The sequence below is a fragment of the Apodemus sylvaticus genome, chromosome 1 (genome assembly GCF_947179515.1).
Source record: "Apodemus sylvaticus chromosome 1, mApoSyl1.1, whole genome shotgun sequence".
In the NCBI taxonomy this organism is placed as follows: domain Eukaryota; kingdom Metazoa; phylum Chordata; class Mammalia; order Rodentia; family Muridae; genus Apodemus; species Apodemus sylvaticus.
Window position 1 is genome coordinate 107823982 of NC_067472.1, and position 14181 is coordinate 107838162.

At 54.8% G+C, this 14181-nt stretch overlaps 1 protein-coding gene across 1 annotated transcript in view; it reads left to right on the forward strand.

The window, feature by feature from the left end:
- Positions 1-14181, forward strand: part of Myo7a (myosin VIIA) — a 62069-nt gene that overhangs the window by 24374 nt on the left and 23514 nt on the right. The window contains 11 exon segments of the mRNA XM_052158294.1: positions 4388-4525; positions 6217-6375; positions 6635-6727; positions 8600-8694; positions 9748-9832; positions 10387-10605; positions 10952-11059; positions 11930-12139; positions 12511-12714; positions 13000-13176; positions 13616-13705. Of these exon segments, the coding sequence (XP_052014254.1) occupies positions 4388-4525; positions 6217-6375; positions 6635-6727; positions 8600-8694; positions 9748-9832; positions 10387-10605; positions 10952-11059; positions 11930-12139; positions 12511-12714; positions 13000-13176; positions 13616-13705 (1578 nt within the window).

Below are 14181 nucleotides of genomic sequence, written 5' to 3' on the forward strand. Positions count from 1 at the left end.
CACACACACACACCCATACACATACACACACACATACCCTCCCCCCTCACACACATACACACACACACACATACACACACACACCCATACACATACACACACACATACCCTCCCCCACACACATACACACACACACACACATACACACACACACCCATACACATACATACACACATACCCTCCCCGCACACACACACACCCCACACCCATTCTTTCCTGGCTGTGATACATATAGACATGTTGGCAGTGACTGACTGTAATCTTCACTGAGCCGAGACAGGTTCCAATCCTGATGTGACTCAACCTGTCATCTAGAATGGGTCACATGGCACTGGGCTGCCGCCCTGGGGCAGCAGATAAGAGTCTGTGAATGTGCATGTTCATGTGTGTGTGTGTGTCTGTGTGTGTGTGTCTGTGTGTCTGTATGTGTGTGTCTGTGTGTGTGTGTCTGTATGTGTGTGTGTGTGTGTGTGTGAGTGTGTGCATATGTGTATGGAGGTCAGAGGGCCACCTCAGATACTGGCCCTCAGGAGCCACATCCACGCCATTCCCCCCTTTTTGGGGGGTTTCCTCACTGACCCGGAGTTCGCTATGTAGGTTAGACTGGCCGGCCAGTGAGTCCCAGTTCTGTTCTGCCTGTCCTGTCCCCCAGCACTGGGATTGCAAGTGTGCACTGCCAAACTTATCTTTTTGTATATGGCTTTGGGGGCATTGAATTCATGTCTCCGTGCTGCCAAGGTAAGAGCTCTACCAACTACTCTACTCTTGGACTGGATCCCCAGTCCAAGAAGGATCTACACCCACTGGAATCTTGGCTGCTTTCTTGTGGGAATTGCCCTAAGACAGTCCCTTCCCTCAGGATGGAAACCTACAGTGCATGCTAACAGGAACCTAAGCCCTCTGCTTGGGCAGGTCCCTGACTCCTGAGTTCTCCTCCTTTGACTCTTGTGCCTGCTGCCCCAGGGCAGTTCAGAGTACCATGCCCTGCCCTGCCCTACTGACATGGGGATCAGTGATTGAGAGGTCGGCCACCTACCCAGGCATGGGCTGTACCGGATGAATGCCTCCTCCTAGCCAGGGCCACAGGACAGCTGCTCACTTCTGCCTGCACTGTGCCTGCTTATGGGCAGACACTGACACCAAGGTGACAGCTGCCTCTTTTCAGACCCTTTCTGTGCCCATTTCACATTGGCCTTTGAACTTTTTTGGCTTCAGTCTTTGTCTCATCCCTGAACATCCACCAATGACCCAGGAATCCATAATCACCAGGAAGGATGCTTTCCCCGAATAAAACAGAAGCAGATGAGAACCCAGATAGCTGAGGCCAGGGGAGCAAATCCCATGCACTCCTTCACCTCCTCAGCCATTCACTCATTCAGTCTACAGACGCTTTCTGAGTGTCTTGTATATGCCACACACTGCCCATGTCCCAGGACACAGCAGCCAACAAATGGAAACCAATCCAAACCAAACCCAAACTTAGTGTTCCAGCAGAGGGGGAACAGTGAGAGATCCAGTAAGTTAAAAAGCATGCAGCATTTTGAGGGGGGCATGGAGAGGGATGAGGTGGGGTTCAGTGGCAGGCCCTGTGATTGTGCATGAGGCACAGGACAGGCATCACTACACAACTGGTAGGACCGTGAAAACACTACCTGTCTCCAAGGCAGGCTTTGCAAGGAGAGGAGGGGTGGGTGTGTGCAAACGTTCCAAGTGTGTCCGGGCAGAACTGGGAAACTGGAGTGCCAGGAAGGGCACAAACATGGTGGGGAACAGACGCCCTGGAGTAGATTCTGGGGCTGTCATGGATCCTCGTAGGGACCTTGGCTTTCCAAGAAGTGAACGGATGCCACTGGATGGTTTTGAGTGGGAAGGGATGTGGCTGATTTCCTTACCCACGCCCCAGCTGCTTTGTGAACGGGGCTGACATGGTGGCAGGGCAGGAGCCCAGCGTGAAGTGTGGAGAGGAGAGAGCTAGGCTGAGGTTGGACCCAGCCACGGGAACTGTGAGTGGCCTCAGATTCTGGGAAGGACCCAATGGCCTGTCCCATAGGAGAGAAGGGACTTGAGGAGAGTTCCTAAGGGTTTGGCTTGCACAGCTGGAAGGGAGCAGTCTGTGCACCATGGAGGACACCAGGAAGCTGTGCAGCCACACCCCAGGTGACCGAGGTGTTGATGTGTGTCCTGGTGCACATAGGCCCTGGTGACATAGCGGAGAGCCAGGCAGACCTGTCCTCATGAGACCCCAACAGGAAGGACAGACAGCAGGGAAAAGCTTCAAGATGACAGAATCTTGGAGGGTGTGTGCCCTGTCCAGTGTTTTGTGTGTTCTCATTGTCCATGTCCTGTGCCACACAGTGAGCATGCCATGTGTGTGTTGTGCATGTGTATGCACGGTGTGTGCTGCGAGAGAAGTGTGTCATGTGCTCTTAGTGTATACATGTCATGTACACGCATGAGTGCTACATAGTGTGCTTGCTGTGTGTCGATGCCATGGGGAGAGAGAGTGATGCATACATGCATGCACAGAGTATGCATGCCACATGCACTTTATAGTATGCATTCAGAAAATGTGCTGAGTGTTGTGTTCTTGCTGTGCTTGTGTAGTGCATATATGCATGTATTCTGGATGGCACGTGTGCTGTGTGTGAATTACATGCATTGTCATGCAGGGTATGCATTTGTGAGTGATCTGTGTAGTCTATACATGCCTGGTGTGGATGTCATGTCTAGGTCATGTCTGCTATATGGTGTGCATGCTGTATGCATGTGGGAGTTTGTGTTATGCACAGCATGTGTAGTGTCTGCATGCTCGGGTGTTGCCTGTGTGTACGATACTGTATGATGCCCGTGTGTGTGGTATGTGTGTATGCTCTTCGTGGGAGTGTGCACACGGTGAGATGTGTGCACTGGGTGCATGTATGCTACGAGTGTGTGGTGTGTGCTATGGGATGCTCTGATTTGAACTACACACTCAGTGTGTATATGCTTTTGCTGAATCCAGAATCCTGGTGAAGCAGAACAATAGTATCCTAGGCCTAGATTCCCCTCAACGAAACTTTGAATGTTCTTCAATGGAACTTGAGATGAAAACTACTTCTTGTTTCAGAACCAAAACATTTGCTTTCCTACAGGGCTGATTAGAAGCTGATTATGGCATACCACCTGAATTTGGTTTACCTCCCAAAAGCCACACACACCCTTCTGCACCCCAGAGTTTAAAGTATTTATTTTATTTTATATATGTGTGTGAGTGCGCGCACACACACACACACACACATACACACACACACACACACACACACACACACACGTATATAAATGCAGCAAGGTATGCAGGACTCCTCAGAGGTCAGCAGAGGGCGCCAGATCCCCTGGAGCTGGACTCACAGGTAGTTGGGCGCTGCCTGTGTCCTCTGCAGTAAGAGCAGTAAGTGCTCCTCTCTGTTCAGCCATCTCTCCAGCTCCCTGCATGCCACACTTTTGATGCCAAAGGATAGGATTGATTTATAGCTCTGGAAAAGTAAAATCTTACAACAAAATAAAATTTACTAGTGAGTTCTCACACACCCACACACATAAAAATGGCCAGGAAAGCAGTCTGTGGTGGTACCGTGTTCTTTCTAATCTGAGTTCTGCAATGTTCCAGAAGGCTCGCTTCCTGTTTGCTTGACCTCAGCTCTTCCAGAGTTATTTCCCAATGTTCTGAGAAGACAACATATAGGCAGGGGGTGCGGAGGGCCTGGCTGGCTCACACAGCAGCTGGGAGCACAGCAGCTGGGAGCACAGAAGCCTATCTCTGCAGGATTATCCAGGTCACCCACACTTCCCCAGCCTGCCCACTAATCCTACAAGCAGAAAAGGGGGAGTCATGAGCTGTGCTGTCACCTCCAAGGCTCCCAGGGGGTGCAATGACCACCCCAGGTGGCTGCTTATCTACTTGGACTGACAGCAGTGTTTCACTTAGGAAACAATGGAGCCTCAGCACCCTTTATGGGTCAGCCTAGGCTATGTATGGCATTTGAATTTAGGTTCGCCTAACTCCTGACACTAAGAGGACCTCAGTTTCCTGAGGACACCAAGTCTGAACCCCTCATTTACAAGGAGAGGGAATAGGACTCAGAGGGATTGCTGCGGGCCAGAGTCTCCCAGCTGCTGGTGGGGAGCGGGTCTGGAGGGACACTATTGGAGGGCCCAGGAGCTCCCTGTAGTGGGTATCTGAGGTCCAAGTCCCAGCTCAGACCAGGGGTGTCCCAGGAGATCCCCAGCTACCCATATACTGATCTTGGTGAGCTTCCCTGGTGCTTTCTGCCCTCCTGGACAGCTGCTGGAGGGTGGGAGGGGGAAGGCGTGGCCCCTCCCATCCCTGTCTGTCTGTCCCCTGCCACAGGGTGCGGAGACCAGGAAGCGCTCGCCTACACTCAGCAGCCAGTTCAAGCGGTCTCTGGAGCTGCTGATGCGCACACTGGGCGCCTGCCAGCCCTTCTTTGTGCGTTGCATCAAACCCAACGAGTTCAAGAAGCCCATGGTGAGCCTCGGAGGGGGTGTGGTTGGCGGGGGTGGAGGGTGGGGAGTGAGGGGCAAGACAGATGGGGTAGGTGGGCAATGGGGAGCCTGTTCTCTCTGGGGACTAGAGGGTTTGTCAAGGTGCTGGGGGCATAGGGGCTCCACAGTCACATAAACGCTGGCTTTGCTCTCTCACACTGCCCTGTGCCTCAGTTTCCTTGAGAATGAAAAATCCCCAGAGACCATGCCTGGAGATTGTAGGGTGCCTGTTAAGTGCTTAGTAAATAAGAGTGTGGCTCATGCTGGGGCCCCTCCTTCCAAAGTTCTCCTCACCTCAGTTCAGTGACCAACTCCTCCAGGAAGTCCTTCTGGACGCCTTTGCCTGAAGATCCCTCTTTTTTTACCATTAGAGACAGCATTTGTTAGCCCTTCCATACATGGGGTAGAGTCCCTTTCAGCATATGAGGAAGTGACAATTGTGAGTTGTCACATGGGGGCTCAGGGACTGAGGGGCTCAAGTGCCACAGGCTGACTACCTGCTAGCTCTCTGTCTCAGTGCAGGCACTGGAGGTGTTGTTTATCCAAAGGAGGGGAGAGCTCCAGGGGAAGCTGGGTGTGGGGCTTAGGGAGGGAAGGAAGGCTGGGGAAAGTGGCCCAGAGAGAGAGGAAATGGCTGCGGAAGCTGACCTTCCGCACATGCTGTCCCCGCCAGGAAATCGTTTCCCAGAGTGGGTGAGTCCTGTCCTCCTCAGACCTCAGGTCCCCTCTGGAGTGGACATGCAGGGTGACAGGGCTGAGCTCCCTAGGACCTGTTCCCAGCCCAGGCCTCCTCCTTTCAGTAGCTTGTCCCCCTCCCCTCCCCTCAGCACCCTTCCACTACACTGAGGGTGCCACCATTCATGTTCTTCATTTATGGTAAGGTCTTGCTGTGTAGCCCTACCTGGCCTATACCTTGCTATACACTTTAGCTCACAGAGGCCTACCTGCCTCTGCCTCTTGATTGCTGGGATTCAGCATGCCCAACCCAGCATATGATGTTATTCTTAAAGTAAATCATGTCTCATAGCTCTCTGCTGCAAACCTTCCCTGGCTCCAGCCACCCATGGGACCAGGTCCAGACTCCTAGCCTGGCCTCAGAAAGACCCCGGGTTTGTTTTCTGCATTGTCTGTCCATCTGACCTCAGGGTGTAGCCCTGCCCTGGAGCCGTCACAGTGGCTACTTTGAGCCGGTTATGAGACAGTGCCTCTTCCTTAGGGCACTGCAGCCAGCCCCCAGACAGGAGTCGTTAAAATAACCGTGGTTTTGCATTGAGACCACCTAAAGGGCAGCGTGGAGTACCCACCTCCTGACAGCCTCCACTGCGTCCTGGCCCAGGCTCTTCAGCTCCCTCCATGTTCTCCCCAGCCGGGCTTGCACTGTCAAGCGTCTGCCCCTCCGCCTATGCTCGCCCTCCCCCAGCCTTGGAAGACCCTTCCCAAGGGACACGGGCCTGTGTCTTCTCTGTGATCTGATCCTAGAGCACTCGGTTGTCCACCTGCAGGTCCCCACTTCCTGCTGTCGTGTGGGTCTGACAGCAGACCTGGCCTCCTGCCTGGCTTTACTCCCAGGAGGCCTCAACTTCTGTGTGTTTCTGTCTGTGTTGGTCAGACATGGGGCAGGGCCTGCATCCGGGTAGTGGCCTTGCCGTGACACCTTTCCTTCTGGCCCCGCAGCTCTTCGACCGGCACCTGTGTGTACGCCAGTTGCGCTATTCGGGCATGATGGAGACGATCCGGATCCGCCACGCAGGCTACCCCATTCGCTACAGCTTCGTGGAGTTTGTGGAGCGCTACCGGGTGCTGCTGCCCGGCGTGCAGCCAGCATACAAGCAGGTACAAGGCCAGGCGCACCAACAGGGAGAGGACCGCAGTTTTATGTGTGACAGTGACTGGAGCTTGCACTGTCCACATCAGGTACTGCCGCAGGGGAGGACACTCTTGAAGCCTTCCTTTGTCATCTAGTCAGCTAGAAAACAGTCACAGAAGGCGGGGCCAGCCTGGACCAGTCAGACAGACCTGCCTCTCGGTCTTGAGAAGGACACTTGGGGGGGGGGTCTTTCCATATACTGTCAATACCCCTGTCTTCTGCCAGGGCGACCTCCGAGGGACATGCCAGCGCATGGCTGAGGCTGTGCTGGGCACGCACGATGACTGGCAGATTGGCAAAACCAAGATCTTTCTGAAGGTGAGTGCAGCCTGTTCTGACTGCTGTGGCTCTGCTATGTCCAGAGGTCTCCATGTACGGATGTTTCTGAGGGGGCTACAGGGTATCTTGGTGTGTGTGTGTGTGTGTGTGTGTGTGTGTGTATACATTAATCATGGGACCAGGCACTAACTCCAGGTTAAAGCTGGATGGCCAAAGTGGGTTGTCTCGTCAGACCCATGACAGGCATTCAAACTCTATGGGGTCTGTGCTTCTCAGCCTGGGGGCTTCGGACAAGTTACTGAGTACATCTGCCTTCTCTTCTGTGTGTGACAGGCTGGGCCTGTGATGGCCTAGAGTGGACCTCAGGTCCCTTGTGGCTTTCTGCAGGCAGGGTCATGAGGTCAGCTGTGTACTATGGTCTGTGGTTCTATCTCAGCATCCAAGCACAGCAGTTAGGGTTCCTGGCCCCCACAGCCTCCTGGGAAATGGTGGACCCGAGAGCAAGAGACTGGGCTTCCGAGAAGCCATGGCCCTGGAGAGCAGCTGCACAGCAGCGGCAGTGTGGGCTTCCTCATTTCCATTTCCTCTGTCCTGGTGACAGAGCAGGGCCCCTCCTCAATGGGGGCAGGGCTGGACACAGGCCATCTGGGAGATGGCAGGGGGAGGAGGCAGCCTTCACAGGGTCTGGTTAGGGGTCTATCTAACTCCTCTTGGTGTGGGCTTTGACCAGTCCTGCCTCTCCTGTGCAGACACAGGGCTTCGTCCTTGGGAAAGATGTTTGCATTCCCTCTGTGTTCCTGGACAGCGGGTTGGACAGTGAGTTCTGGGTGCCCGGCCTCCCGGTGTCTCCCTGCTAGTGGTGTGGGATAGAAAGTCCTGTGCCCAATTCACAGGCTTAGAGAAGAGCGAGGGACCGAAGTCAAGCCAGGGGAGGCAGGGAGCAGGCTACCGACCTGGGGTATCAAGTGCCTCATGTGACAGTGTAGAGAGCCGGTGGGGCGGCGTCTACACCAGAAGACTCACGGGGCCCCACCGTCCTCGCGCTCACCGATCTGTACTCTTAGGAATACTTCTAAGAGCTCACATGTCCCAACGCCATCCCCCCATTCGTCTATCCACCCATCTGCCTGTTCATCTGCTCACTGAGAAGGTCATGGTGAGCTCCTGAGTCTCACCTGGTGTCTCTGATTATTAGACAGTTGTTTGTTTTGTTTTGTTTTGTTTTGTTTTGTTTTGTTTTGTTTTTTACCTTTCCTTTGTGAGGCTCAAAGGTCAGGCTTCCAAATGAGGACACAAATGCCTGCTCTTCTGTGGCTCTGATACACTATCCAGCACAATGTGTGGTGTGTGTGTGTGTGTGTGTGTGTGTGTGTGTGTGTGTGTGTGTCTGGGCTTAGAAATGAGGAGGGGAAGAGCTGGAGATGTCTGGAGTGGTCTTGAGTCTGAGGCCAAGTTGATGCACATACTATGGAGTATGTGTGGAAGGTCATAAGAACGTTGTCCAATGTGGAAATAAAGAATATACCTATTAAAAAGGACTGAAAATTGATTGTTTTTTAAAAAAAGAACATTGTCCAACTACATATGAAGGAGAGGGTCAGAGGGGACACCAGGGGACTCCTGGTAAGGAGTCTGCTACCAAGATCCTGAATAGAAAAGTAACAGGGTCCAGGGCTGAGATGATGGCAGGGGAAACCAGGAAGTGACATTTTTGCGTCGTTCTCCAGTCTTCAATCCCCCGGCTTCTGGGGAATGGTCGCAGCGGCTATAGGAGGTCACTGCAAGGCCTCGGCAGGGTTGGGAGTCTGAGGGGCACATAGAGCCCCAAGCCTTAGCAGTGAAGGAAGACTGGCTCTGCCTGGCCTGAAGAGGAGGTCCTGGGGGATGTTTCTCAGGAGCTCTGCCTTTCAGGACCACCATGACATGCTGCTGGAGGTAGAGCGGGACAAGGCCATCACGGACAGAGTCATCCTCCTCCAGAAGGTCATCCGGGGCTTCAAAGACAGGTCTGTGCCAACCCCCACTCTCCCACGTGAACACCAGGATCAAACATGCATACCAATGGTGCACACACAGAAACCATCACACATGTGCATGGCATGCACACATGGTCACAGGGTCACAGAGGAACACACAGGTACAAGGTCCAGGCAGCCCTGTCACGTTACAGGAACCAGACCACACAGTCGTTTGCCCTTCCCAGGCATGTGGAGACAGGAGGTGTGTTTACCGACATTCCGCTCAGGAGTAGATCATATTCTACACTGAGAACATGCATACGCCTGTGATGGCCCACACATGGCGAGACTTACGCTAGAGTGTGCTTCAGGAAGGAACCACAGAAACCCACAAACGCCCTGCTTGCCGTTCATCTGGTCCTTCCCTCTGTCTCCCCATTAGCTGTGAGTCTGCCAGCCTCTTGGATGCCTGCTCTCCGTCCAGTGTTCTCCAGTGTCGCCCCTGCCCCGCCCATCCTCCGTGTGGCTCTCAGCTTTGTTTCTCCACGCACCCCGCTTACAGGCCCTGGAGTGCTGGCTTGAGCCACGACACACCCACCTTTCCCTCCTGTGTTTTCTGATTCTCAGTAGACCCTTGCTGTGGCTGTGTGCTCTCTGTCCCCATCAAGCCGGAGGTGACTGTGGAATCTGAGAAACAGCTACTGTGTACAGGGGAACAGCACTGGACTCCTCAGAGGCGGACAGTGACAGGGGCTCTGTCCCAGCCTCCCAAGCCTTAGCTTCCTCAGCTACAAAGTGAAGGAGTTGGACAACGTGAAGCCTCTCCTTTCGCGTTATTTCATTATTGATCTGGCCATACACTCACCCACTCAACAAGCACCTTTCTGATTTCTGCCTTAAAGATCTCTTGTGATAACCCTGTCAGGCAGGAAGGACAGACAGGCTTCACTCCTCAGACCTTCCGCTGTGGTACAGAGGTTCTATGCCTTGCCGAAGATCACATAGCTTGGAGATCACAGGACCTGGGCCCAGGGTGCTATCCGGGCACTCCTGGACCCTGGCTGTCTGCTCTGGAGTCACCCAGCCCTGTCTTTCTTTCAGGTCCAACTTCCTGAGATTGAAGAGCGCCGCCACACTGATCCAGAGGCATTGGCGGGGCCACCACTGTAGAAAAAACTATGAGCTGGTGAGTCCCCCTCCCCAACCTCAACCCCTGATTCTGTTAGCTAGACTGTGGAAGCAGGCTGTGTTACCATGGCAGCAGGATTTAAGCAGCATCTTGAGGATGCCCAGCCAGCTATATCTTACCTTCAGTTAAAGGCCTGATCTAGCTCTAGGGCTCACCCCGTGTTTTGTCAGCTTTTCTCTTGGAATATTTTCGCTCTAAAACATGAGACTGAGACTTTGGAATGACCCAAGATAGACCTGGTCACATACTGTGGAACATCTCACTGCAACCTGGACTTGGATTAGAGAAATGGGCAGAAAAGGACACTGGTTAGTTGAGGCTGGAGTTCCTGGAAGGAAGCAGGCCTCACTGTGGGGCTTGTTTGAATGATGTAGATGGTACCTTGGTGGGTCCAGTCTGAGGAGGGTCCAGTCTGTGGAGGGTCCAATCTGATGGAGGGTCCAGTCTGATGGAGGGTCCAGTCCGATGGAGGCTTGCGCACTGGGTGTTGCTGCCGGCCTCATTCATCTTTGTGGAAGCTCAGGTCTGAGCATGGCTTGCTGTCCTTGCAGATTCGTCTTGGCTTCCTGCGGTTGCAGGCCTTGCACCGCTCCCGGAAGCTGCACAAGCAGTACCGCCTGGCCAGACAGCGCATAATAGAGTTCCAGGCCCGCTGCCGGGCCTACCTGGTACGCAAGGCCTTCCGCCACCGCCTCTGGGCCGTGATCACCGTGCAGGCCTATGCCCGAGGCATGATTGCCCGGCGGCTACACAGGCGCCTCCGGGTTGAGGTGAGAGGATTTCTGAGCCCCAAGAGTGGGTGGTGTCTAAGTGTGTGCTACCCACGCAGTTGTCTCCGGACCCCTGCCTGGTGCTGGCTGAGGAAGTCAAGGCCAGAAGGGAGTCTTGGCATTGCCTGCAGAGATGGACTAGAGGCTAAGGCTCAGGTCCCACGTGAATTTTAAGGAGACAGGCGCATCTGGTCTGGCTTTGGGATCCAACGAGCCCATCCCATTGCGACCAGGGGACCAACTCAATGGCCTTTTGGAGCCTGGGGGAGGAATGGGTGGGGGTGAGGCAGAGCTGTGGCAAGGTCTGTCTGTGTTTCTCTGGCTACGCGGCTGCTCCTTTCCCCAGTACCGGCGGCGCCTCGAGGCAGAGAGGATGCGGCTGGCTGAGGAGGAGAAGCTCCGGAAGGAGATGAGTGCCAAGAGGGCCAAGGAGGAGGCAGAGCGCAAGCATCAGGTAGGCCAGGCCGCCGGTTCCCCGAGAGCAGCTGCCCCGTGCTCCATGGCTGCTTGTCACCTGCCCCTGCCATCTTCCCCCCTCCTCCTAGGAGATACTTCTTCCTAGTTCCCCCAGCACACAGCCGCTGAACTCTCACTTGGGGTTTGGGCTGTGTCCACGGTACCTTCCTGGTAAGCGGCGACACCCAGGGCAAAAGCCTGACAAGGGAGAGACTAGGGTCACGCAGCCCGGCACAAGGCTGTCAACCACAAATGCCACCAAATGCTGAAGTGTGGTTCGGCTAAAAGCCGTGGTTAGAAAGATGTAAGGTATCCCGGCATAATTTTTATACCGATCGCATGCTCTAAGATGCTATTTGAAAACGTAATTCAAATAATTAAAGCATTATTAATATTGGTTTTATTTATCACCATCACCACCGCCAGCAGCAGCAAGCAGCCCTACCCCCGCCACTGCCACCACCATCATTATTTTGCCTTTTAAATGTGGTTCACATTAATCTTTTGGTCAGCTCTAGTACAGTTCCCAGTGCCACAGCCCAGGACTTCGTGGTTTTTGTGGCCTGGAAACGGGAGAGCATGGGAAGGGAGGGTATGGAGTGAGGCACGGTAAGCCAGTCGGGAAAGGAGAGTTCTAGAAGAGGTGTCCTCCTGGGGTCCAGGGATGCTGGACATCTGTCTGTCTCAGATGGGGGCCACAAGCACAGGCAGCCCAGCCCTGTGTCAGAACCCTAGTGGGGCCGCCGCCATTGCTGCTGCCACCCCTGCTGCTGCCGCCGCTGGTCCCTCGGGCTCCCTGACGACAACTATTCTCTGAAACGGTGTTGCTGGCTGCTGACTTACTTCCTCTGCATCCCCACCACCTCAGGAGCGCCTGGCCCAGCTAGCCCGCGAGGATGCAGAGCGGGAGCTGAAGGAGAAGGAGGAGGCGCGGCGGAAGAAGGAGCTGCTGGCGCAGATGGAGAAGGCCCGCCATGAGCCCATCAACCACTCAGACATGGTGGACAAGATGTTCGGCTTCCTGGGGATTTCAGGCGGCCTGCCAGGCCAGGAGGGCCAAGCGCCTAGTGGCTTTGAGGTATCAGGACTTCCTGAGGTATCCCAGTGCCTTCTCTGTCTCCTCGCATACCCTGTGTCCTGATATAGAAGGCAGTGGTGACTGACTGGGTGAAGGACTGTGGGTCTCAGCTCCCTTCCAGCCTCCGCCTGCCCCAGGACCTTGGTCTGCCCGCCCTCCCTCTCCAAAGCCGTTCTCAAACTTTTATCCTCAGTCCTTGGGGATCCCCTATGTGGTGCTGGGCACTGTTAGGACCTTGCAGAGGCCTTGCTCTCTGGGAAGAGGAGCCGACTCTGGGGGTGGGGTGCAGCCGCCAGTGCTGCCTCTGTTCTGGCCCTGTGGCTACAGGGCTCGGCCTAACTGTTAAGACACAATCGTTCCATGCCCATCAGGACCTGGAGCGAGGACGGAGGGAGATGGTGGAAGAGGACGTGGATGCTGCTCTGCCACTGCCTGATGAGGATGAGGAGGACCTTTCTGAATACAAATTCGCCAAATTTGCTGCCACCTACTTCCAGGGCACAACCACACACTCCTACACACGGAGGCCTCTCAAGCAGCCGCTGCTCTACCACGACGATGAGGGTGACCAGCTGGTGAGGCTGCCTGCTGCCTGCAGCTGGGCTGGGTCGTGGCTCACAGGGCTGGGCTGGGTCGTGGCTCACAGGGCTGGGCTGGGTCGTGGCTCACAGGGCTGGGCTGGGCCATGGCTCACAGGGCTGGGCTGGGGTGGTCGGTGCTGCACTTGTCAAGTCACCCAACCTAGGGTCAGACCACATTTGCAGTGCTCTATCTCTGCAGCTTCCACTCCAAGGCTCTCTCTACGGCTTGAGCCACTTCCCCGGCCTCCCTGGTTTCTTACATGTGCCCTCCATCCTCAGGCGGCACTGGCTGTCTGGATCACCATCCTCCGGTTCATGGGGGACCTCCCAGAGCCCAAGTACCACACAGCCATGAGCGATGGCAGTGAGAAGATCCCTGTGATGACTAAGATCTACGAGACCCTAGGCAAGAAGACATACAAGAAGGAGCTGCAGGCCCTGCAGGGCGAGGGCGAGGTGAGGCCGCAGGACCCCCGGCTGATGGCTGTCTTGCGCTAGTGGGGATAATGTCAGCATACCAGCCTCGAGTAATCAGCAGAAAGCTGTCGTCTGTCTGTCTGTCTCTGCCTCATCCCTGCCCTAGTCCCCTGCCATTCTCTGCCTACTTGTGGGGATAATGTGTGATCAATTGCCAGCTGTGAACTTCTCATCATAACACTGCAGACCAGACAGGCTCTGCCATGGGAGCTGCCTCCAGGGACGCCTCACTGGGAGGCCTCAGACACTATGTTTTTCTGAGTCTCAGCAGGGGTGAGAGTAGAGGGTGGCCTCATGGCTTGCATCTTGTGAACTCTCTGGAAATCACACACACACACACACACACACACACACACACACACACACACACTGCATAGCCCCACTGTCCAGAGGTCTTATCCTTGTATGTGTTACATAGACCCACCTCTCTGAGGGGCAGAAGAAGACCAGTGTGAGACACAAGTTGGTCCACTTGACACTGAAGAAGAAGTCCAAACTCACAGAAGAGGTAAGAACAGAGCCCCGGCCCTGTGGGGTTTCCTCAGGCAGCCAGGCCGCAGCACAGCTGAGCTGGGGGCCCTGAGAATGGAGAAGAGAACCAACCGTGCTTCTCTCTTCTGCACAGCACAGCACTGGAGCAGCCACCAGACAGGAGTGTGTGGAAATGCTTGGGGCGGGGCTTCCCAGGGGAGGAGAAAGAATGGGGAGGGGCCCAGCACACACGTGAAAAGGGGGGTACTTCTAGCTGGTGTGTATACCATGCATTTCATCCCAGGACCTCTGTAGTCTTTTTAGTAGTAGCACCGCCACCCATCAATCCAGCTCTCACCTTCTGAGACTGCCAAGGCCTTGCACACAGGGCTGGGTAGGCTGGTGGGGGCTGAGACAGACAGGCATGGGTTAGGTGCTAGGAGACCCTTGCATGGCCCTTTCTGTCAATGATAGAGGGTCTCTTACTGCATTTGAGTGTAACGAGGGGCTGCT